This window comes from Chlamydomonas reinhardtii, chromosome 3 (assembly GCF_000002595.2).
Source record: "Chlamydomonas reinhardtii strain CC-503 cw92 mt+ chromosome 3, whole genome shotgun sequence".
Classification (NCBI taxonomy): Eukaryota; Viridiplantae; Chlorophyta; class Chlorophyceae; order Chlamydomonadales; family Chlamydomonadaceae; genus Chlamydomonas; species Chlamydomonas reinhardtii.
Genome location: NC_057006.1, coordinates 3,810,101 through 3,828,679, shown reverse-complemented (window position 1 = coordinate 3,828,679; position 18,579 = coordinate 3,810,101). Strand labels below are relative to the sequence as shown.

The following is an 18,579-nucleotide window of genomic DNA, read 5'->3' as shown; positions in this document are numbered from 1 at the left end:
AGCGCGAGGTGGGCGGGCGTGTGGAGGGCGCTATGCCAGCCTGAATGGGATAGCGCCCTCGGCCCTCCCCACAACCCAGCAGTCCAACCTCTAGCCTCCCAGCTCCGCAGCGCCAGATGGCAGTGCGTATGTAGTTGATGCTGGCTGTGAGCGCATTACCTAGTGCATACCGTACTACGCGGCATGCTACTGGATGGAGTAAGCCATTACGTCGCCCACGCTTCCCTGGGGTCAGTCCGCGCAGCACGTGCACCAAACACCACACACCATGCATACGGTACACGTACCATGCACTACGGTACACAGCGCACTCGCTCGACACTCGATTCAACTTTATCACCGCCAGCAGCCTGCACTCAATTGCAAGCACTACAAGCAAAGCAAGCAACACATTCACGCAGCTACAAGTCCACGTACCTGGAGGATGAGTCCTTCACGCTGTTGCTCAGAGGCACCACCGGGGTCATCCGGGCCCACCAACTAAAAGTGATACGCGGGGGGATTGTGGTTGCGGTACCGGTAACAATGTCGATGCCTGCAGCCCTCCCCACCGTCAGCGGCCAACCAGGATGCATAAATACCCGCCCACACAAAGCATAGTAAGCAGGAGTAAGCCAGGTCACTCCAGGGCGCCCAGGAACACAGCACACGCTGCAAGCAGCACGCACAGCCGTCGAAAACTGCCCCCATCCCCCGCACGCACCGCCGCCCCCTGCGCGGCGGCGCCAGGCGGCGGCGCCGTCGCCACAACCGCCTGCGCACCCTGTACCTCTGGGCCCACAATCTTAGCAGCAGTAGTGCTGTTTCCAGTGCTGCTACCACCAATGGCGGCGCTGCTACTGCCTGTGCTGTTAGCGGTCCCATGGTTTGGCACGCTCCTGTTGCTACTGCCGGCGCCGCCACCACTCGCAGCAGCTGTGCTGGTCCCAACCCCCTGCTGCTGCTGCGGCTGCTGCTGCGGCGGCGGCTGCTCCAGGGCCATTACGTAAGACACCACCGGCTGGCGCGCGGGCTCCGGAAGCCCCTTGGAGGCGTTGCGTGTCTCCAGCTGCGCCACCACCCGCGGCGGCAGTGCGCCCGCAATCTGCTGCGGGAATGGCTCCGACGCCAATTGCGCCAGCAGCATCGCCGCCGCGGCAACCGACTCCGCCGTGCCGTTGGCGCCGCCGCCCACACCAAACGCGGCGGCCCCGCCCGCCCCTTCTGCCTGCACCGTGCCGTTGTCATCGCCATCGCCGCCGCCACCTATCGTCCTGTTGCTGATAGCACTTAAGCCCGCCGCGCCTACGCCGGCGGCGGAGGCTGTTTCGTTTGCGGCGGCACCGCCACCGACGGCGGCGTTTCCGGCCGCGGTGGCGTTGGGCGCCGCCGCCGCCGCCAGCAGCTCTCGCAGCTCGGCCGCCGCCTGCAGCAGGCTCCAGCTGGCCTGCTGGCTAAGCAGCGTGACCAGCTCCGGTGAGTAGTTGGCGGTGAAGGTGGAAATGTAGGGGTAGTGACGCAGGTCGCTGGGAGGAGTGGGGGCGATTGGGAGCGGGAGAGTGGGGCGGAGCGAGGCGGGGTGAGACGTGGAAGTCTGTGTGTGCACTGGGGTGTGCTTGTCTAGGTGGGGTGATGCGCCGCAGCGATTGGCACGGCATGACACGATACCTGACAGGTAGGAGCACGCTGCCTCCTCCGCTGCGCCCCACCTGTCCTTGTCGTCCCGGCTGCTGTTGAGGAAGGCCTGTGTGTCGTTGGGCAGCTGCGACTCCCACTGCCGCGACTGCATGTTCACCAGCCACAGCACCTCCACCTGCACGGAACAGCAGCAGGGCACACAGGCAGCCACATACTCAGCAGTAGCATCCTCCACGTACGTCAGCAGGCCGTCGCCACCCACCCGCCCGGCGGTCAGCGGCCGGCGGTCAGCCCCGGAGCGCTCATCTGCTGCGTCCATAGTTCGGTCTAACCCTCTAGCTAGCTACGCGCCCGCCATTACTCTACATATGCGCCCGCCGCAGCCCCCCACCCACCCAGCTCCTCCACCACACCCACACCCACCGTCCAGCCGCCAGTGATGGCCTGGATGGCGTTGTCCACCACCGGGTAGCTGGCGCGGTGCAGCGCGGGCTGGCCCGACCGCAGGCTGCCGGACAGAGCCGCGTACAGCTCGTCATAGCCCTCGCGCGGAAACACCTGGAGAGGTGGCGGGGAGGGGGTTGTAGATACCAGCCCCAGACTAAACCGAACCCAATGCAAAGAGCGAGGGAGGGAGGGACGGTGCGTGGGGGCGGCGCGTGGGCATGCTGAAACGGGTCTGAGGTGCCGGGGGGGGGGGGCAGCTGTACACCCAACTTGCTTGGGCACGTGTGATCTTGCCGTTCGCCGCACACCATTCCGGCATTCCGCGCTGCGCACTTTTCTGCGCCCAGCTGGCGGGGTGCCTATCTAGCAACAGTTGCGGCCGTCTGTACCCAGCTACCCGCATACCCGCACACCTGCAGGGCCTTGTTGAACATCTCGGGCTGCACCCCCGTGATGCCTTCCTGCAGGCCCTTGTACGACGTGGCGTTGAGCGGCACGGCGCCGAACAGGCCCGCGATGTCGTACTGGGCTGTGGCGGGAGACGGTGTGCGGGAGGAGAGAGGGAGATGCAGGGGAATGGAGGGCAGCAGGCTGCTGTGTAGCATGTACGCCGCCCTTGCATGCACCCAACAGCACACGTGTGCCGTACGTGCGCAGCGGCATGCGCGCCTTCCCGCTGCGCCGCAATCCTTGCTTCCCTGCCATGTGACGTCCCACACACCACCATCCCCTAGTCAGCACGCCCGCCCCAACCCATACCCACCCACTGCAAAGTCCGCGGGCGACACATCCGCGCTGTTGGACGCCGCCACCAGCACCACCACACTGCTCACGCGGCGGCGCAGCAGCGGCGTCACAGCCAGGTTGTCGGCCCCCGCGCCGTCAGCGAACGACAGCTCCGCGCCCGTGTAGTTCACCGGGTTCCTTGGGGCCGCGGGAGGGAGGCCGGGGCCGGGCGGATTGGGAACATAAGCGGCCTAAGCGGCTCGGACCGGCCAGCGGACACCATTGCTACCCACACGTTGCATGGCGGCCTGCTACACCCGCTCCTCCGCCAAGCCCGGCTGTGTGCATTCGCCGATGCGCCCACGCCCCTTACCCCAAAATCTCAGGTAGAGCTCTACCTCCGCTGCCGTGCGCAGCCCAGCCCTCCTCCGCCTCACCAGTAGTTGAGTCGCTCGGTGCCTGTCAGCGCGAACCCGGCGCTGCTGCTGGGCCGGGTGCCCTGGGCCACGAAGGAGCTGGAGATGCCGGCGTAGGTGGACAGAGGCACCAGTTTGACGGGCGTCACGTTCACAGCGCCCTGTGTAGGGAAGATGGGGGAATGCAGCCGGGCACGGTTGGGCGCAAAGCCGTGTGGCCCGGGTAAAACGGTAGTGTGAGGGTGTGACTGGGCAGGGGCGTAAGGGGCAGCCACGTGCCCAGCACACGGTACCGTACACATGCATGTATGGACCGCTGGCGTGTGGCAAGAACAACAGGCAAGCTGTCATACCGTAGTAGTCTGGATGCTGCATCCCTCAGCCCTCGGGCACAACCCACCTGCAGGCCCACAGGCGGCTGGCCGCCTGCCGCCGGCAGCGGCGCCTCGGGCGCGGGGCTGTTGAACCCCAGCGGCTCCACAAAGCCCGCGCCAATGGGCGGGTCGGTGCTCGTGTTGCGGGCGGGCGCGCCGACGTACAAAGGTGTGGCCTGGCGTGTGCGGGTGTGGCGTGTGTTACCAAAGGCACGGTGGGAATCAGCAATCCAGCACCATGAGTAATGGGATGGGTCGCCCATGCGCGCTAAGCCGGCGTGTCGTCGCGTGTTGAGTGGCGCCATCTAACACCCTCCAACTGTGCAGGCATGCCTCATGCAGCCCACCTCGAATGCGTAGAACACCTGGGGTGTGTTGACGCGCATGATGGAGCCCATGATGATGGGGAAGGGCCGGTCGGGTGTGGCCATGGCCGCGTACAGTGGCACGCCCGGGTACTGCGCCGCCAGGCGGGCGGCCACCGGGCCGCGCGTGTGCAGAGCCGTGATGCTGCTGTTCTACATATGTGTGTGTGGGGGGGGGGCGGGTACAAGGCCGGGGGCCCGTGGGGATCATTGCGTATGGCGGTTGCGGCGGCGGCAATCATTGTGTGGGCGGGTGCACGGGCTCAGCTTTGCTAGCAGCCAGTCATCGTGTGAGCTGATGCAAGTAGGAAGGGAAGCGTTCCTGGCCTCCAGCCCTGGGCAATCCCTTGTCTGCAGTCCCGGCCGCCCTGTCTACCTGCAGGTCGAGGCCGTAGGGGCTGTAGAAGGCCTCCGCGATAGCGGCCGTCCAGCCGCTGAACGATGCACGGCCAGGCACGACTGCGTCCGAGACAGACATGCATCCAGGCGACAGAGCTGGTGGGCGGCAGCGGCGGCATCTCTAGACGCTGCCTTCCCCAGCTTGCGCGTAACTTGCTGACGGATCCCCACTTCCCCACGATTCCATTGCATTGCATTCCGGCCCATGAAACACAAACCTACACAGGTCCTTGAGCACGCCCTTGACGGCGTCCGCGACGATGCTCTTGGATGCCAGTGTGTCGCCCCAGCTCCCGGGCGGAAGCAGCGAGGCCGAGGACAGCGCGGTGCGGTTCAGGCCGGCAGGCGGCACGTAGGGGCCCAGGAAGGGAGCCAGAGGGAACTGCGAGGCAAAACATAGCATACCGCGGTCATTTGCCCAGGCGGCGGGGGAAGGAAAAGGGTGCGTGGTGGAAACGCTTGTGCGTCCCCCGTATGCAGAGCACGTGCGATCTCCCGTCGAGAGCTCTTCCGCAGCTTGCTCGCGGGCTGCTGCCGCCGCCGCTGTCATGGAAGCCTGCCTCTGGCTCACCCCGCTGAAGGACATGACGCCGTTGAACCAGCTGCCGCCCGAGTTGGAGGCCACGTAGCGCACATGCGGCATCAGGCCCAGCTACAGGGAGGGAAGAGGATTGGGGGAGAGGCGGAAGCAGGGCGGGGAGCTGGCGGGCAGGGGCACCGGACGACAGCCGCCCTGACACTGACACCGGCATGATGCGCACGGCCAGAAGGCCACACGCAGGGCATGCAGCAGTCATCACCCCCCCCCCCCCCACACACACACACACGGATGGCTACCCCCCCCCACACACACACACACATACACGGACCTGGTCTGGCCCCTCCCGCACACCCCATCAAAAGCCTCCTGTACAACAAACCGTCTGTGCCAGACTTGCCACTCACACCGTATGTGCCCGGATTTGCCCGAATGTGCCTCCACCGCCCTGCTCACTCACCGCGTACAGTGCGCGCACCCAGCCCACGGCCAGGGTGGCGGCGCGGTAGCCGCCACCGCTGAGCGCCACGCCCAGGTTGGGCCGCGCCTGCAGGTCAGGGATGCCCCAGTCGCCGCTGGGGCTCAGCTCGGGGTACACGAACCCAGGCTGGTCGCTGCCGCTCCACACGAACACGCGGGCAGGCTCCGTGGGCTCAAACACCTGCTCCATGTTGGTCATGCTGGGATCAGTATGGCGGCGTGGGTTGCTGCCTGGTGGATGGGCTAGCGAAGCGGAAGCTAAGCGAATGAGGGCAGGAGCTGGCAGCTTGCGTGCAAAAGCAGGCGACTTACCGAGGCCGCTGCGCTGGCAGGCGCGAGAAAGACGCTGCAGCAGCTCAGGACCAAGAAGAGGGTCGCCACATTGGGCGAGGTGGAGCAAACCTGGCCAAAACACCGCCGCTGGCTGCGCTTGCTACTGCTGCCGCCGGCGCCGCTGCTACTGCCGCCGCTGCTGGAACGCTGCCGCGGCTGGGGCTGGCATGGGGCCCGCATTTGCGCTCTGTGTTTTGCCAATTGCCAAATGTGGCGGCGAAGCAGCAAACAGAGCTCGGCACGCAGCTGCTGCGGGCTGCTGCGACCCTCGGGGCAAACACTCAAATGCCTTCGCGCTTATTTGCAAATTGCGCCTGACATACCGGTACAATACCAATATGACGGCGCGCAACCGTGCGATGCATAGCAGGTGGCATGGTTTGCGAAGTTTTACAGCGATCGGGTTTTAAGCGCGTGCCTGTGTCCCCGAGGACCTATCGCTGGCCGTTTTGCCTCCTCTGCGCCCCCCGTCTCCACCAGGCCTAGCCGCGCGATGCCACACAAGGCTCAAAGCTCATCATGCTATAGTTTGCCATGCTGGTCAGCCCAGTCACTGTAATGATCGAATGGTAATACAGGGTTGGCGCCACCAACGTGCCTTTCTCCCGCCCGCAGCATGATATCTATGGCCCATGCAACGACCATGGTGGCCTTAGTGGAAGAAAGTTAGGGCATGCTCAGTCGTCATTAGTCAGATCTTACTGCCTGCGGTCATGATCAGTACGGTACGGTATGTCAAAAGGCACAAACACTCACAGCACACGTCCTCCTAGTCCCGCCCGTAGCCCCACCGTCCCACCGGCATCACAGAATCTCATCAACCCATTCAAGTATCCACCTGGTCAAAGCCCTTCCGCAGCCACCACCTCCTCTGCCCATCACACACAACCCCCCTCCCTTCCGCCCTCACTGCTGTGCTCATCGGGACCCGGGCACGCTCGACGCCACGCCCGGCGGCCGGCCACCGGCGTCCATGCGGCCCCGCGCCGCCGCCGCCACCTGCTGCTGCGCCGCCTTCTGCGCCCGCAGCGCCGCCTCAAAGCTGTCCAGCTCCTCCTTGGACAGGCCCTGTAGCCGCGCCACCACTTCCTCCCGGCTGACAGGTCGGCCGCTGCCCGGAGACACGGCGCCCACCGCCAGCGGCGAGCGGCTCGGCGAGGCGCCCGGCAGGCCCGGCGGCACGCGCATGGGGTGCACCGGGCTGACGGGCGGGCGCAGCCCGTGGCCTGCGTGGGCGCGTGGCGGACAACGGGGCAGGCAGTTGTTTCGTTACAGGGCTGTGCGGGATAGGCGGGGCGCGTGCGTAAGCAGGGTGGGCAGGCGACGTAGCAGAACGGTTGCGCTTCAGGTCCTGAAGGGGCGGCGGGACTCACTTGCGCTGACGGGTTTTGAGAAGGCGGCGGAGCCGGGCGCCGCCGCCACGGCCTGCACGTTGAGCTCGCCGTCCGCAAAGATGGTGACCTGGTTCATGGACAGTTGGTCTACCTGCGCCGGGGGGCGTGCGTCGTGCCAGTGGGCAGCAGCGGGGAAACTGAGAGGCTAGGCAGCAGGACTGCACCGGTCGTTACAGCCTAATGGCGTCCTTCCTGGTTCTCGCAGCATGAGGTGTGCTTGGCATGGCACGGCCCCGCGCATGCGCTTCTTTCTCAGCTCAAAGCACTGCAACCGCTTATGCGGTTCACGCTCGCTCCGCAACAAACGCCCTGGTGCAAGCAACCGGTCGCACCCCGGCCTATCACTGGCACGCATGTCTACATCATTGCCCAATTCAACTCCCCAGCACACGCTCTGATACGCGTGCGGCGTCCCAAGCACACACGCAGCCCTGATACTACATCAGCGCTCCAAGGCACAACACATGCATTGTACCGCAGCAGGGGTCGCCACATCACCTCCGCACCTGGTACAGCAGGTTGGGGTCGGCGCCCCGGTTGTTCCCCTGCAGCTGGTCCACAAGGTCCTGCTTCACGGCGCGGCCCGCCGCGTTGAAGCTGCTGCCGCCCTTGATCAGCATGCGGTTGCGAGCCGCGCCCTGCGGTGGTTGGTGCGCATGCATGGCGGCGGTGTACTCAGCAAGGCGAGAAACGGCGAAATCCCTGCTGACTGACCCGCCTCGTCACAGCGTTCAACTTACTCCATTTCACACCACAGTTCTTGTACCCATGTGAACGACAACCCACCCACCCCGGAGCCCTGCCTAGTTCCCGCTCACCCCGAGCATCATGCGCTCCTTGAGCGCGCGCATCTCCTCCTCCTGCGCCACCTTGGCCGACTGCACCGCCTCGTACTCGCGCCGCAGGCTCTGGATGAGCTTGAGCAGCGCGTCGCGCTCGCCCTTGAGGATCTCGCCCGCCGACACCAGCTCCGCCACGCGGCCGCGGCCCCACTCGCCGCTGTCGATGAGGCGCACGAAGCGCTCGTTGTCGCGCCGCAGCCGCTCGTTCTCCTCGCGCAGCTCCTTCACCGCCACCTGGGAGCAACATGGAAGACGTACACATGTGCCGATAAAGACGCGATGGCACGCAGCTACACAATGGTTGCTATGCAGGAATGGAGGTGAGCTAAGCGAAGGCGGTGCAGTAGGGAGGGAGCTAGTGCACGAAATGCAGTTCACCACGTGTAAGCCTGCCTTCATGCGGCGCACTCACCACCAGTTGCTCCTTGGTGGTAAGCTGCTCCTCCAGCTTGCGGTCCTCAATGGCTTGCCACCAGCCCTCCCACGCCATGTACAGCGCCCGATTTTTCATCTTGTGGATGGCGCGGTCCAGCACCACGCGCATGCGCTTCTTCCAGGCCGCCGCCTCGCGCCAGCCGCGCAGCGCACGCGCCTGAGGGGCACGTAGAGGGTTCAGGCTCAGCTGCAACGCAACGCAGCGTACCGTGTCGTACTACCGTAAGCTGGTACCCAGGCAGGAAGAAGCACACGGCACGCCGCGTCTACAGAGACTGCGGAGCGCTGTCCAGGTTCCGACACGCACGCAAGCACGCGCACACGCACCTTGTGCGGATTCTTCCAGCGCGCGCAGACCACTTTGAGGTAGCGGCGCCGCTCCACGCGCTCCCACCACTTGGCCCACGCGCGCGACAGTGTGGAGTTCAGCCACTTGCGCATGGCCTTGTTCAACTTGCCCTCCTCGTTGCGCCGCTCCTCCACCGCCTCCCACCACTTGTTCCAGGCGCTGACCATATGGATGTTCTTGATCTTCATCGCCGTCTTCTTGATCAGCGCGCGGCGCCGCAGGCACTCCAGCGTGTACTCGCGCCTGCAAGGGTACGTGAGGGGCGGTGCAAAGTATTGATAACGCAGGGATTGCACTCATACACCGGGGCAATCTGCAACAGCAATTCCTGGATCGCCCTCCTTGGTCACGCAGAGGTACCCGCTGCATGTTGCCTGGAACACATACACTCACGCACCAGGAGTTCCAGGCCTTGAGGTAGGCTATGTTTTTCCAGTGCATCACCGCCTTCTCGCGCCGCAGCCGCTTTTTCCGCCGCTCAGCGCTCTGGTTGAACCACGCCTACAGTAGGGGCGTGATGCGAGGCTTGTCACTACAATACCGGTGCTGTATGCGGGCTCTGCGCACCAGGAAAACCGCGTTGCCCATCGCATCAAAGCAACATCTTTCAGCCGCCCTCTCACCTCCATCATGGCGTACAGGCGCCGGCGGCGGATCACCGTAATGGGCCGCTTCTCAAATCCGTCCACCTTCTTTTGCAGCGCCACCATCTGCAAAAGGTCATTCGGATGGGATTTGTCACTTATCATGGCCGAGTCTGCCCGTCCGCGCCAGCCCGCACACGCCTGGCCCATCTAGGGCATGAACGTCACCACCCACAGCTCCAACCCCGCGCTGTTATAAACGCATGCCGCTCACCCTCCCGTGCGGCCCACGCATGTGCCCACCAGCACACCCCCGGGGGAAGCACGCACCGCCTCGTTGGCCAGCGCCAGCTGGTTCTTCCAGCGCCGCTCCAGACACAGCCGCCACCACTCCAGGAAGCAGCGCTTCTTGCGGCCGCGGTTGATGGTCGCCGCCACCTGCAGGCAGGCAAACCAGCAGCACGGCCAGTGTGCTCACCATACAACCCAGACCGTTGTGCATCTCAAAGAAGCTCATATCGCCTCACGATGCGACGGCTCCCTAATGTCGTCACGCTCCTCCTCCCGTTGCAACTTACACCTCTACCTGTGCTCCGCTCGTTTTGGCTTGGTTTGGGTTAGTTTGGGCTGGTACTTACAACCCCCCCTCCCTTTTCCCCACCTTCCGCCGCATGGCCAGGTACTTGTCCACCAGGTGGAATTTGTCCTTCCACGCGAAGAAGGCGCGGGACAGCAGGCCCCGCGACAGGCGCGCCACGGCACGCCGCAGCAGCTGCTGCTTGGCAATGCTGCCGAAGCGCGCCGCGCGCCAGGCGTCAAAGGCCTTCTTGATGAGCGCGTCATCCTCCATCTTCACGCGGTGCTTAAACACCTGGCGGTTGTGCTCAATCGCTTTTTTGACCTGCGGGTTCCAGTAGCAGACGCACGGTAGGTTTTGGCGCGGCATCCCAAGCTGGCATGATGCACCCGGCCACCGTGGTGTGCCCAAGGCCGCATACCGGCACGCGGCCGGGGCGAATTGTAAGCCCATCAACGCGAGCGGCTCCGTTGAGACGTGTTTTGCCCGCGTGCTCCCTCTTTCATCCCGTCACCTGCCCCTGACACCGGTACACCGCCCACCTTGTCCGCCATGCCCGCCAGCGCGTTCAGCTGCTGCAGCGCCATGCGGTCTGGCAGCCCGTCCGCAATGCCCAGCGCCTTGGGCGCTGTGCCGTCACGCCGCATGGCCTGGGCGCGCGCATACATGCCTGCACCGTACATGCACGGGCTCAGCTGCGAGGACTCGCGTCGCCCCAAACACGTGCGCTGCCTTGCGCGCAACCTAGGTATGCAATTTCCGCCAAATTCGTTTCAGGCCGGCGCACCTGCTTGATAAGCGAGCGCCCTCTTGCCGTCCTCCACATCGAACTCCGCCCGCCCCTCCTCCTCCTTGCCGCGCGGGCTGAGCCCACTGCTCATGGTGTAGTCGCTCTCCGAGTCCTTGTTGTTCAGGTTCACCCGCTTCCGGCCCCACGCGCTGATGTCGCCCTCGTACCTGCAGCCGTCAGCCGCCAACACCTTTTGGGCATACACACCGGCACACACGTGCTTGCGAAGATGGTGGGCAGCCATCCTGCACCCTTACCCGCAGCCGCAGTCCCATCCCCGCTGCCCCACCCCCCTCGACTACGCATCACCTGTCGCTCTGCCGCTCGCTGTCATCGTATGAGGCGCTCGTGTGGGTCTGCGTGCGATCGTCATAGCTACGGGAGTCGTAGCTGCGGCTGCCGCTGCGGCTCACGCTCTCCTCCGACTCGTAGTCCGAGGAGTACTGGTCACCACTGTTTGACTCCTCATCATCGCTGTAGCCCCCACGCCGCCTGCGGTGGCCTGCGCGGTTGCGACGACGGCACATAGGTGTGAGAAGCTTGCGCCCGTGCCGGCACGGAACTGACGCAACCCGTAGCAGTGCCCGGACTGCCGCAAGCAAATTTATGACATACCTCGGTCATCCCTCCCACGGCTGGACACCTCCGAGCTGTCGGCCAGCTCTCGCACAGAGTAGCTCTGCACGGACTGGTCCGGGCGATTGCTGTGGTCACTCCGTTCTGGCGAGTGTCGCCGGCGACCGCTACGTTGACTATGTTCTGACTCGCTAGGCGCCGGCTTCGGCGAGGCCCGCGTGCTGGAATCCCTGCGGACGAAAAAACAGGGGCATGCGGTAGGTGTAGCGCAGTAGTCAGGTCACGGTTGTACGCTTGCTGGCGCGACCAACAAGCCTAATCCTCTACTTTCAACACAAGGCTGACCTATGACTCTCAGAGCGGGCCGAGCGCTGCGCCGGCGAGGACATTCGCTGAGAAGTCGGGAGACAGCCAAGGTTTGACTATTTCAATTTAACTTCATTCTAGAGTAAGTTCCAGTTCTTGAGAAAAAAAGCAAGTTGTTCTAGCGTTTGGGTGACAAGGGAGGTCAAGAGACGGCTGCGTTCGGTGGGTCGGGAGGATTGCGGATGGGGCCCTCGGTAGTTGCCCCAAATGCCCGTTAATGCATGACATACATTTACCTGATATCAGCATACATTACTCCTGCCTCCAAACATTGGTTCCCGTTACGTGGGTAGAAATCAATTTCCCGAGTTCGAGCTTGCAGCTCTACACCCTGTCAAGCGCCTCAGTAGTTACTAAGATGCAACCATAACAGCTGAACTGCTAGGCGTGCCAATAGTGCAAAGGGGGCGGAGCCCCGATGGCTTCCCGAGACCATCCTGGGGCAGCCCACGGGCTCAGCCGAGGCTCCGGCCACGATGCGCCTGCCACGCTGGCGATGAAACCGATGCCCATGCTAGACGCGAGCGGCGCAGGTGCGGTGCCCCTGCTATCGCAGCAGGACTGGAGCCAGGTGCTGCCCGGCACGTTGGAGGACGCGCGGGACGCCGCAGTGGCGCTGCGCGAGCTTGTCCAGGACGCGGTCTTCCTGGATGAGGACTGCTACAGCAGCGCTGTGGACCATACGCAGTACCAACAGAAGTTGCATGTCAGTGCGAGGAGGGGGGAGGCTTAGGCCATTTTGTGGAGGGGGTTACAGTAGGTGTGAAGGGCGCGTGTGAAGGGACAGGCAGAGGCCTGGCTGCACGAGGCTCTAGCGTGGGGCTTGAGGTACAGGAGAGTCAGCTGCCGCGGTGGCGGCGCGGGCAGCACCCTGTGTTTTACCTGCGTGGGTAGATAATGAACGGCACGGCTTGCCGTGGCGGGCGAAGCCCAGCAACTTGTACTCTCCTTGATAATGCACCGCAGGCGCACCAGAAGCGCATCCACGAGCTGGAGAACGAGGCCGCGGCGCTGCGCGCGGAGCTGGAGCGGAAGGACGAGCAGCTGACGGCGGCGGCGGCGCGGCAGCGGCAGTCGCAGCAGCAGGTGGCGGAGCTACAGCAGGAGCTGGAAAACAACGCAGGTGCGATGGCGTGCGGTATTGCTCCCTAGCATGCTAACATAGGTTGGATTGTAGGCTGCTGGTGCATGTCTCGTGGTTCAAAGCCCGGTCAACTGTAGTACGGTCTTCCGGCATCACAGTGACCACACCTAGCGCGGTGCCCTATGCGCTTTCCCCCACGACTGCGCTGTTTACCCGCGAACACACACACACACACGCGCTGTTACACTCACGCTGTTACACACACACACACACACACACACACACACACACACACACACACACACACACACACACACACACACACACACACACACACACACACACACACACTGTTACACACATCTGCCTGGCTGTGCAGTTGTGTTTCGGGTGCACTACCAGGAGCTGCTCACACGCAATGAGGAGATTGAGCGGCTCAAGGTCGTGATTGAGGGGCTCAGCGGCACGCGGCCTTGAGCTGAGGCACCTGCACGGAGAACTGGCATGGAGTATACACGTCGCACTCGAGGACTAGGAGGCTGCGGCATGATCTGGGACCGACTTTAGACGGATGCAAGCAGGCATGCAGATGGGCAGGGCTTTGCTGGTGATGGCTTGAACGGAGGAAGAGGGCAACTGCAGGGTACAACGTGACGGGGACGAGGTGTGCCTTGGTGAGGCACCGTGTGGTAGGGTTTGCAGGATGGCTGTGCGGGCTGCAGGTCTCCCGCTTTTGATGACTCAGTGGCTCACACGGACTGCGGACATGAATGCGGATGAATGGGAGGTGACATTTTGTACTTTTATGTGGGCGCTTCAGTGCGCTAGGGCCAATTGAGCCCATTTTCGAGACAGGTTGGGAGACAGGATAGAGGTTGGGAGACAGGTTGGGAGACAGGATAGGTTTGCGGTAGAACAGCTTCCCCAAGGCTCGGCACGTGCTTGAGCGCTGTGCAGCTCTAGCACGTAAGCGACCTTGACGATATCCGGCGTACCCGGATTCCAGAACAGGTGCTTGTTGCAAGGACACGCGAGTGCGCGTGTGCAATATCCGAGTAGGTTCCCTGTTACCCCTGAGACTGTCGGCCGAACACGGAGCACGGCCACTTGGCCAGCCAACAAAGTCACAGGCTCAAAGCCCCTAAACGTACTCATTGTTTCAAGAGAAACGCGCCGGCGCGCCGCTACCGCCCTCCCAATCCTGCTCTGTGCTCACCGCTGCGATAGCTCATTAGCTCCAAACGCATGTGCCCACCCATTCCATTCGAACTGACTTTCGCAATCCCTCATCCACGCCATCATTCAGGCTGCCGCAAGCAGTCAAGCCGTCAAGGCTCCAAACCCCGGGCCTGATTGTGTCGAGACCCGCAAGCGCTAGCAGCCACACTCTCTCGTGCGACCATCATACACGCCACGTCCCTCGATTCTTCAACGCTGCTGTCAAGTAATTGCAACGGGCATTTTACTTATCCTCCTCGTCATCATCCTCGTCATCGTCGTCGTCGTCATCGTCCTCATCGGAGTCCTGTACGGCACGAGGTTGTGAATTAAGGAATGGGCTTGTCAAGACCGTCAGCGCAGCACACGGCTGAATGGCTACCCAAACCCAAGCCAGCCACCGGACCCTCCACATCGCCTACGCCGATGCATCACCCAGTGCGCATTCCACCCCTTCCACAGACCGCCGGACAGCACGGCCGCCCATCCGCCCACCCATCCCACCAATCCCACACCTATCCGCCGCACCCACCACCGGCTCGGGCGCCTCCTCAATGATCTGGTTGATGAGCTCGGTCAGCTCCTCCAGCACCTCCAGGCTCAGCTCAGCAGCCACCAGCTTCTCCTCATAGCCTGAGGGGGGCCGTGGGGGTGGCATAGGGCCGTTGGGGGTGGGGGTGGGGCGCGGTTTGGGAAAGGGCGAGAGCAGGACTCAGGCTTGGGCTAGCGTGGGTTGGAGCAAAGCGAAGAGGGCATGGAAGGGTTTGAAGGGACAAAGCGAGTCATGCGGATGGCTGGCCGAGGCGTGGCGGTGAGGCGGTGCGGCGATGCGACATGCGGCACATGGCCTTACAGCTGTGTGAGGCCCCATGCCACATATACTAACAGCGGCCCAGCGGGCGTACGGCGAAAGCCTCACCGGTGATGTCTTTGAGTAGCGTGGCCCACTCCACCTTGTCTAGCCCGGCAGCCTTGGCCACGCCTGTCCAGGCCAGGAAGCATTCGGAGTAAGGTGGAGGCCACAACCACGAAAGCGTCCCAAGCCAAGCCGGCAATCCTCACGTACGGTAAGTGAAGACTGCGAGTCGGCTTCGCGACGGCTCCAGCTCCAAGCTGGTGGCTGCCGTGCCGGTACACGGTATACACGCGTGCTGCACATGGGTACGCTCGGCGAGATACCGTATTACGGTGCGCCCACGCTGCACGCTTCGTGCTGCGTCTCGCCTCGCACGCGCAGCCCGCTGGCCTGCAGCTCCCACGCAACTCCCGCGCATTACCGCCACCACAGCACCGCACGAACCAGCCCGCACCTGGCTTGCTGAGGGTCTCCATCCAGCGCTCCCCGAGGGAGCAGGGGAACTCCGCGTTCTCAGCGTACGATAGGCCGCCCGCCTGTATAAGAAACAGGAAGCATAATGACAATGCGGTACTTCCGAACGTGCTGGGTGGGCTGGGCGGACCTAACCGGTGAAAACCTTTTGCCTCATTCGCTGTCCAATCCAGCCGCTCCCAGCTCACCTCAGCCCACGTCTCGGCGTCGCTGGATGTCAGGTCGTACCTGTGCAACGACAAAACGCAACATGACGTGCTTTCGCACACGCGCTCGCCGAACGAGTAATGGTCGCGCCCATGGTAGCGCGGTCCGGCAGCCCAACCCCGGCGCGCCCCCCGTCTTCCTGTCTCGCGCCTGCCTCCGCCCAGCGCGTCACAGCAGCTGCACTTCCCAGCTTTGGTGATGCGAGAAGTCCCGGGCCAGCCCTGCTGGTGGTAACGACACGCTCACAGGCCCCTGCAGCCACACGCCGCAACCCGCGGCTAACAATCCTGCTCACGCCTACCCAAGTAACCCGCTGAGCCACACAGAACCCGCTCAGCCCCACAGAGCCCGCCGAGCCCCCACAGAACCCGCCATCCCACGCTGCCACCTCTTGCCGGCGCCCCACGCCGCGCGCGCTCTGCCCTACTTGTCTGGGGACTCGCTGATCAGCTTGGTGACCTCCTTGAGCATCGTGACCGCCCGGTTGACCGGTGCAATAGCAGCGTCGTCATAGATCTTCAGCACCCGACGGATCTCATAGGCAGAGGCCATGGTGGGAGGCTTTGCAAGCTACAAGCCAGGGCGATGGCGGCCAGTGTGGTGAAAGGACTGTGTTGGCAGCCTGTGTTTTGTATCATGTGTTTGCCCCTCGCCCCGGAGTCAGGCCTTGGATGCCGACCCAGGCTTCGCTATGATGCGACGGCATGGATGAAGGGCGAGCTCCTTACATACGGACTTCTTGCCCGACCTCCCGCCGTGCCCCCTCGCCATGCCCCACGCCGCCGCAAACCCGGACGGCCCTGACGACCCAAGCCGCGAGCCTCCCAATCCTGCTCTCACCTATAACACGTATCCAGACACCGCAGGTTGATATATCAAGCCCGACTGCGTCTATGTGACAAGACGCGCCAAAGCAACAATCAAGACCAAAATAACGATTTAGGATGGGTTGATGAGTGCAACTTTATGCCTGCGTATTGATTGTAAGATTTTCAAATTGCAGTTGACGCTGTAAGTGTTCGGCAGCTCTTAACGCATCTTCTTTCCCCATGCAGTTTGTTCGCCAATCGCGGTTCAACAAAATGGCCAGCAAGTCCAGTATGCAATATCGCAATTCTGCATGAAAAATTACATCTCGGCCAAAGCTGGTTGCGACCCAAACCCCGGCCCCCCGCCCTCCCCCCCCGCCCACACACACACGAACACACACCCTTTTCCCCGCCGGTGCACAAGCCCAGCGTCTGCCGGCTCGGCCACGCAAGATTTGTCGCGCGTCATTTCACAAGGCCTTCCTCTAAACTGTGCACACTTCGACAATCATGACAACATGACAGACGCCCTCCACAGGCCTCCACCTCACAACGACCCCGTCACACCTGCGCCGCCGCGGCGGCGGCCGCGGCGGCGCGTGCGTGGTTCCCGACATCCGCATACGTAACCAACACGTTGCGCCTCGTTTGGGGTGTTGCATCAAGTTGTAGCGCGACATACAGGAGACCAATGTCCGCCTTGGACAGCGCGCGCAGCCCCAGCATCTGCTCCGGGCTAAGCTGCAGCTCATCAGCCGTCCGCTTGATAAACAAAGCCTGCTGCTGCTGCTCGAGCACCTCCGCATCCGTCGCCGCTCGCGCTGCCGATCGCGCCACAGAGGGAGCTGATGCCGTTGCTGCAGTGGCCGCCGTTGGCACTGGCGCCCGCGACGCCGGACGCGCTGATGCCGGCATAGCAGGCCCCGCCGGCGGCACAAGGCCGGGCGCCGGCGGTGCCATACCTGTCGTCACCGACTGCAAAGGCGCGCCACAGAGAAAGGCGGTCGTGGCTGCTACTGCTGGCGCGGCCGGCGGCGCTGCGGAGAAGGGCTGAGAGGTGACTGTGTAGGCGGGCGGAGGCGGCGCCACAGAGGGGCTTGGCCTCTGCGACGCTGCGGCAGTGGTGGCACTGTGCGCGATACCCGTGATCACTGCCGGCAGCGGCGGCGGTGCGGCTGGACGCGGGCCGGGGGGCGGGATTGCGGCGTCGCCCGGCAGCTGCTGCAGGGTGGTGATTGTAGTCTGAGCTGCCCCGGCCGCGCTGGCGCTGGGCGCACTACGCGCGGCAGCGCCCTGTTGGAGTTGTTGTTGGTGGTGGTGTGCGCCGATGGCCGCAGCCAAGAAGCTGCTCATGCCCTGCATATGTTGCAGCTGCTGCTGCTGCTTATGCAGTTGTTGGCGCATATAGGCCTGATACTTCTCGGGGTCCATCTGCGCCTGCGTCTGCCCTTGAGCGTACATCTGCGCGGGCGTCGGTACTTGTGCGTGCAACTGCTGCGCCTGCATCTGAGCAAGCGCCTGCGACTGCATGTGCACAATCAACTGGGCATGCGCCTGAGCATGTGCCTGTGCGCTGGCCAGCGCCTGCGCCTGCACCTGTGCGGCCGACGCTGCCAGCGGCTCAGCCGCTGGCCCCGGCGCTTGCGGCCCCACTGACACGGGCGCTGGCGCTGGCGCCGCGCCTGTGAGTTGCGTCTGCGACGGCGTCCGCTTATACTGCTGCGTTTCGTGGGGTGACGTCATGTGTGGATGCATCGGCGTCGGAATCATGCTGGCGAGGGGAGCCCCGCGCGTCTGGGGCCCACTCGGTACGTTCTGGCCCGCAGGCATTCGTCGCCCCGCCGCTTCGAGCTCTGCCAGCATCTCCGTGAACACGCGGTCGTAATGTAACATTTCGCTGGGGCATTCCTGTAAAGCATTTTCGTATGTTCAAGGGATTGAACTGGTTGACGGGATTGAATTGGTTGTCGTGATAAGCCCCGAAGGTGCGATACCCGAGTATTGTAGTATTCTCAAGCCTTCAATACATCAAGTGCAAGGCCCTCCCAGCCCGACCGCACATACTTGAGGTGGAACAGGCAGGGTGCCCACCGTCGCGGCAGTGGCGATAACAATCCGTGCAAAATTATCTGACCCTAAAAATAGGGTAGATGCTTCTGCCAGCCCAGACCCCATAGTCCCGTCTCGTGGCAAGTTTGGGGTGGTCCCTTTGAAAGCCCACGAATAGACGCAGCTGTAGACGCGGTCAGTTCAAGGCAGTCTTAAGGCTAAAGTGCTCGAATCCTGAAGGGCGAGTAATTTGTGAGCATGCAGGAAAGCACGG

The 18,579-nt window shown here is 63.5% G+C and overlaps 5 protein-coding genes across 5 annotated transcripts; 1 reads left to right on the top strand and 4 right to left on the bottom strand.

Moving 5' to 3' along the window:
• Window positions 1-121: 121 nt before the first annotated feature.
• On the bottom strand, window positions 122-5,723 carry CHLRE_03g170600v5 (uncharacterized protein). The gene is made up of 12 exons (XM_043060869.1): window positions 5,343-5,723; window positions 4,916-4,996; window positions 4,567-4,726; window positions 4,322-4,404; window positions 3,928-4,098; window positions 3,607-3,756; window positions 3,228-3,367; window positions 2,828-2,988; window positions 2,478-2,593; window positions 2,041-2,175; window positions 1,689-1,792; window positions 122-1,505 (listed from the first exon to the last, which is right to left on the bottom strand). The coding sequence occupies exons 1-12, from the start codon at window positions 5,550-5,552 to the stop codon at window positions 620-622; spliced, it is 2,397 nt and encodes a 798-aa protein (XP_042925998.1). The 5' UTR covers window positions 5,553-5,723; the 3' UTR covers window positions 122-619.
• Window positions 5,724-6,073: 350 nt separating this feature from the next.
• On the bottom strand, window positions 6,074-11,723 carry CHLRE_03g170550v5 (uncharacterized protein). Its single transcript, XM_001703434.2, has 15 exons — window positions 11,588-11,723; window positions 11,282-11,472; window positions 10,976-11,168; window positions 10,664-10,833; window positions 10,419-10,546; window positions 9,961-10,200; window positions 9,630-9,737; window positions 9,339-9,425; window positions 9,113-9,216; window positions 8,694-8,958; window positions 8,344-8,523; window positions 7,908-8,165; window positions 7,596-7,727; window positions 7,069-7,180; window positions 6,074-6,921 (listed from the first exon to the last, which is right to left on the bottom strand). Exons 1-15 carry the CDS (start codon window positions 11,629-11,631, stop codon window positions 6,614-6,616), a joined length of 2,520 nt encoding a protein of 839 aa, XP_001703486.2. The 5' UTR covers window positions 11,632-11,723; the 3' UTR covers window positions 6,074-6,613.
• A 135-nt stretch (window positions 11,724-11,858) lies between these two features.
• CHLRE_03g170500v5 (uncharacterized protein) lies at window positions 11,859-13,589 on the top strand. The gene is made up of 3 exons (XM_043060868.1): window positions 11,859-12,314; window positions 12,575-12,731; window positions 13,072-13,589. The coding sequence occupies exons 1-3, from the start codon at window positions 12,027-12,029 to the stop codon at window positions 13,167-13,169; spliced, it is 543 nt and encodes a 180-aa protein (XP_042925997.1). The 5' UTR covers window positions 11,859-12,026; the 3' UTR covers window positions 13,170-13,589.
• Window positions 13,590-13,601: 12 nt separating this feature from the next.
• Window positions 13,602-16,444, bottom strand: CHLRE_03g170450v5 (uncharacterized protein). Its single transcript, XM_001703435.2, has 7 exons — window positions 16,288-16,444; window positions 15,875-16,017; window positions 15,429-15,468; window positions 15,221-15,302; window positions 14,830-14,892; window positions 14,443-14,543; window positions 13,602-14,217 (listed from the first exon to the last, which is right to left on the bottom strand). Exons 2-7 carry the CDS (start codon window positions 15,997-15,999, stop codon window positions 14,155-14,157), a joined length of 474 nt encoding a protein of 157 aa, XP_001703487.1. The 5' UTR covers window positions 16,000-16,017; window positions 16,288-16,444; the 3' UTR covers window positions 13,602-14,154.
• A 47-nt stretch (window positions 16,445-16,491) lies between these two features.
• CHLRE_03g170428v5 (uncharacterized protein) lies at window positions 16,492-18,523 on the bottom strand. The gene is made up of 2 exons (XM_043060867.1): window positions 18,321-18,523; window positions 16,492-18,164 (listed from the first exon to the last, which is right to left on the bottom strand). Exon 2 carries the CDS (start codon window positions 18,147-18,149, stop codon window positions 16,818-16,820), a length of 1,332 nt encoding a protein of 443 aa, XP_042925996.1. The 5' UTR covers window positions 18,150-18,164; window positions 18,321-18,523; the 3' UTR covers window positions 16,492-16,817.
• Between the last annotated feature and the right edge of the window lie 56 nt (window positions 18,524-18,579).

What these genes read in the sequence shown, in the direction of transcription:
- CHLRE_03g170600v5 (XM_043060869.1), bottom strand. Translation starts at nt 5,552, where the DNA reads ATGGAGCAGGTGTTTGAGCCCACGGAGCCTGCCCGCGTGTTCGTGTGG. An exon ending in CCTACGGCCTCGACCTGCAG is followed by an intron (nt 4,099 to 4,321) that starts GTAGACAGGGCG and finishes ACACATATGTAG; the next exon opens with AACAGCAGCATCACGGCTCT. An exon ending in ACCGAGCGACTCAACTACTG is followed by an intron (nt 2,989 to 3,227) that starts GTGAGGCGGAGG and finishes CGCGGCCCCAAG; the next exon opens with GAACCCGGTGAACTACACGG.
- CHLRE_03g170500v5 (XM_043060868.1), top strand. Translation starts at nt 12,027, where the DNA reads ATGGCTTCCCGAGACCATCCTGGGGCAGCCCACGGGCTCAGCCGAGGC. An exon ending in AGTACCAACAGAAGTTGCAT is followed by an intron (nt 12,315 to 12,574) that starts GTCAGTGCGAGG and finishes AATGCACCGCAG; the next exon opens with GCGCACCAGAAGCGCATCCA. An exon ending in GGAGCTGGAAAACAACGCAG is followed by an intron (nt 12,732 to 13,071) that starts GTGCGATGGCGT and finishes CTGGCTGTGCAG; the next exon opens with TTGTGTTTCGGGTGCACTAC.
- CHLRE_03g170450v5 (XM_001703435.2), bottom strand. Translation starts at nt 15,999, where the DNA reads ATGGCCTCTGCCTATGAGATCCGTCGGGTGCTGAAGATCTATGACGAC. An exon ending in ATCAGCGAGTCCCCAGACAA is followed by an intron (nt 15,469 to 15,874) that starts GTAGGGCAGAGC and finishes GTCGTTGCACAG; the next exon opens with GTACGACCTGACATCCAGCG. An exon ending in ACGCCGAGACGTGGGCTGAG is followed by an intron (nt 15,303 to 15,428) that starts GTGAGCTGGGAG and finishes TTTCTTATACAG; the next exon opens with GCGGGCGGCCTATCGTACGC.
- CHLRE_03g170550v5 (XM_001703434.2), bottom strand. Translation starts at nt 11,631, where the DNA reads ATGTCCTCGCCGGCGCAGCGCTCGGCCCGCTCTGAGAGTCATAG. An exon ending in CCGTGGGAGGGATGACCGAG is followed by an intron (nt 11,169 to 11,281) that starts GTATGTCATAAA and finishes GCAACCGCGCAG; the next exon opens with GCCACCGCAGGCGGCGTGGG. An exon ending in GCCTGTACGCCATGATGGAG is followed by an intron (nt 9,217 to 9,338) that starts GTGAGAGGGCGG and finishes CCCCTACTGTAG; the next exon opens with GCGTGGTTCAACCAGAGCGC.
- CHLRE_03g170428v5 (XM_043060867.1), bottom strand. Translation starts at nt 18,149, where the DNA reads ATGTTACATTACGACCGCGTGTTCACGGAGATGCTGGCAGAGCTCGAA.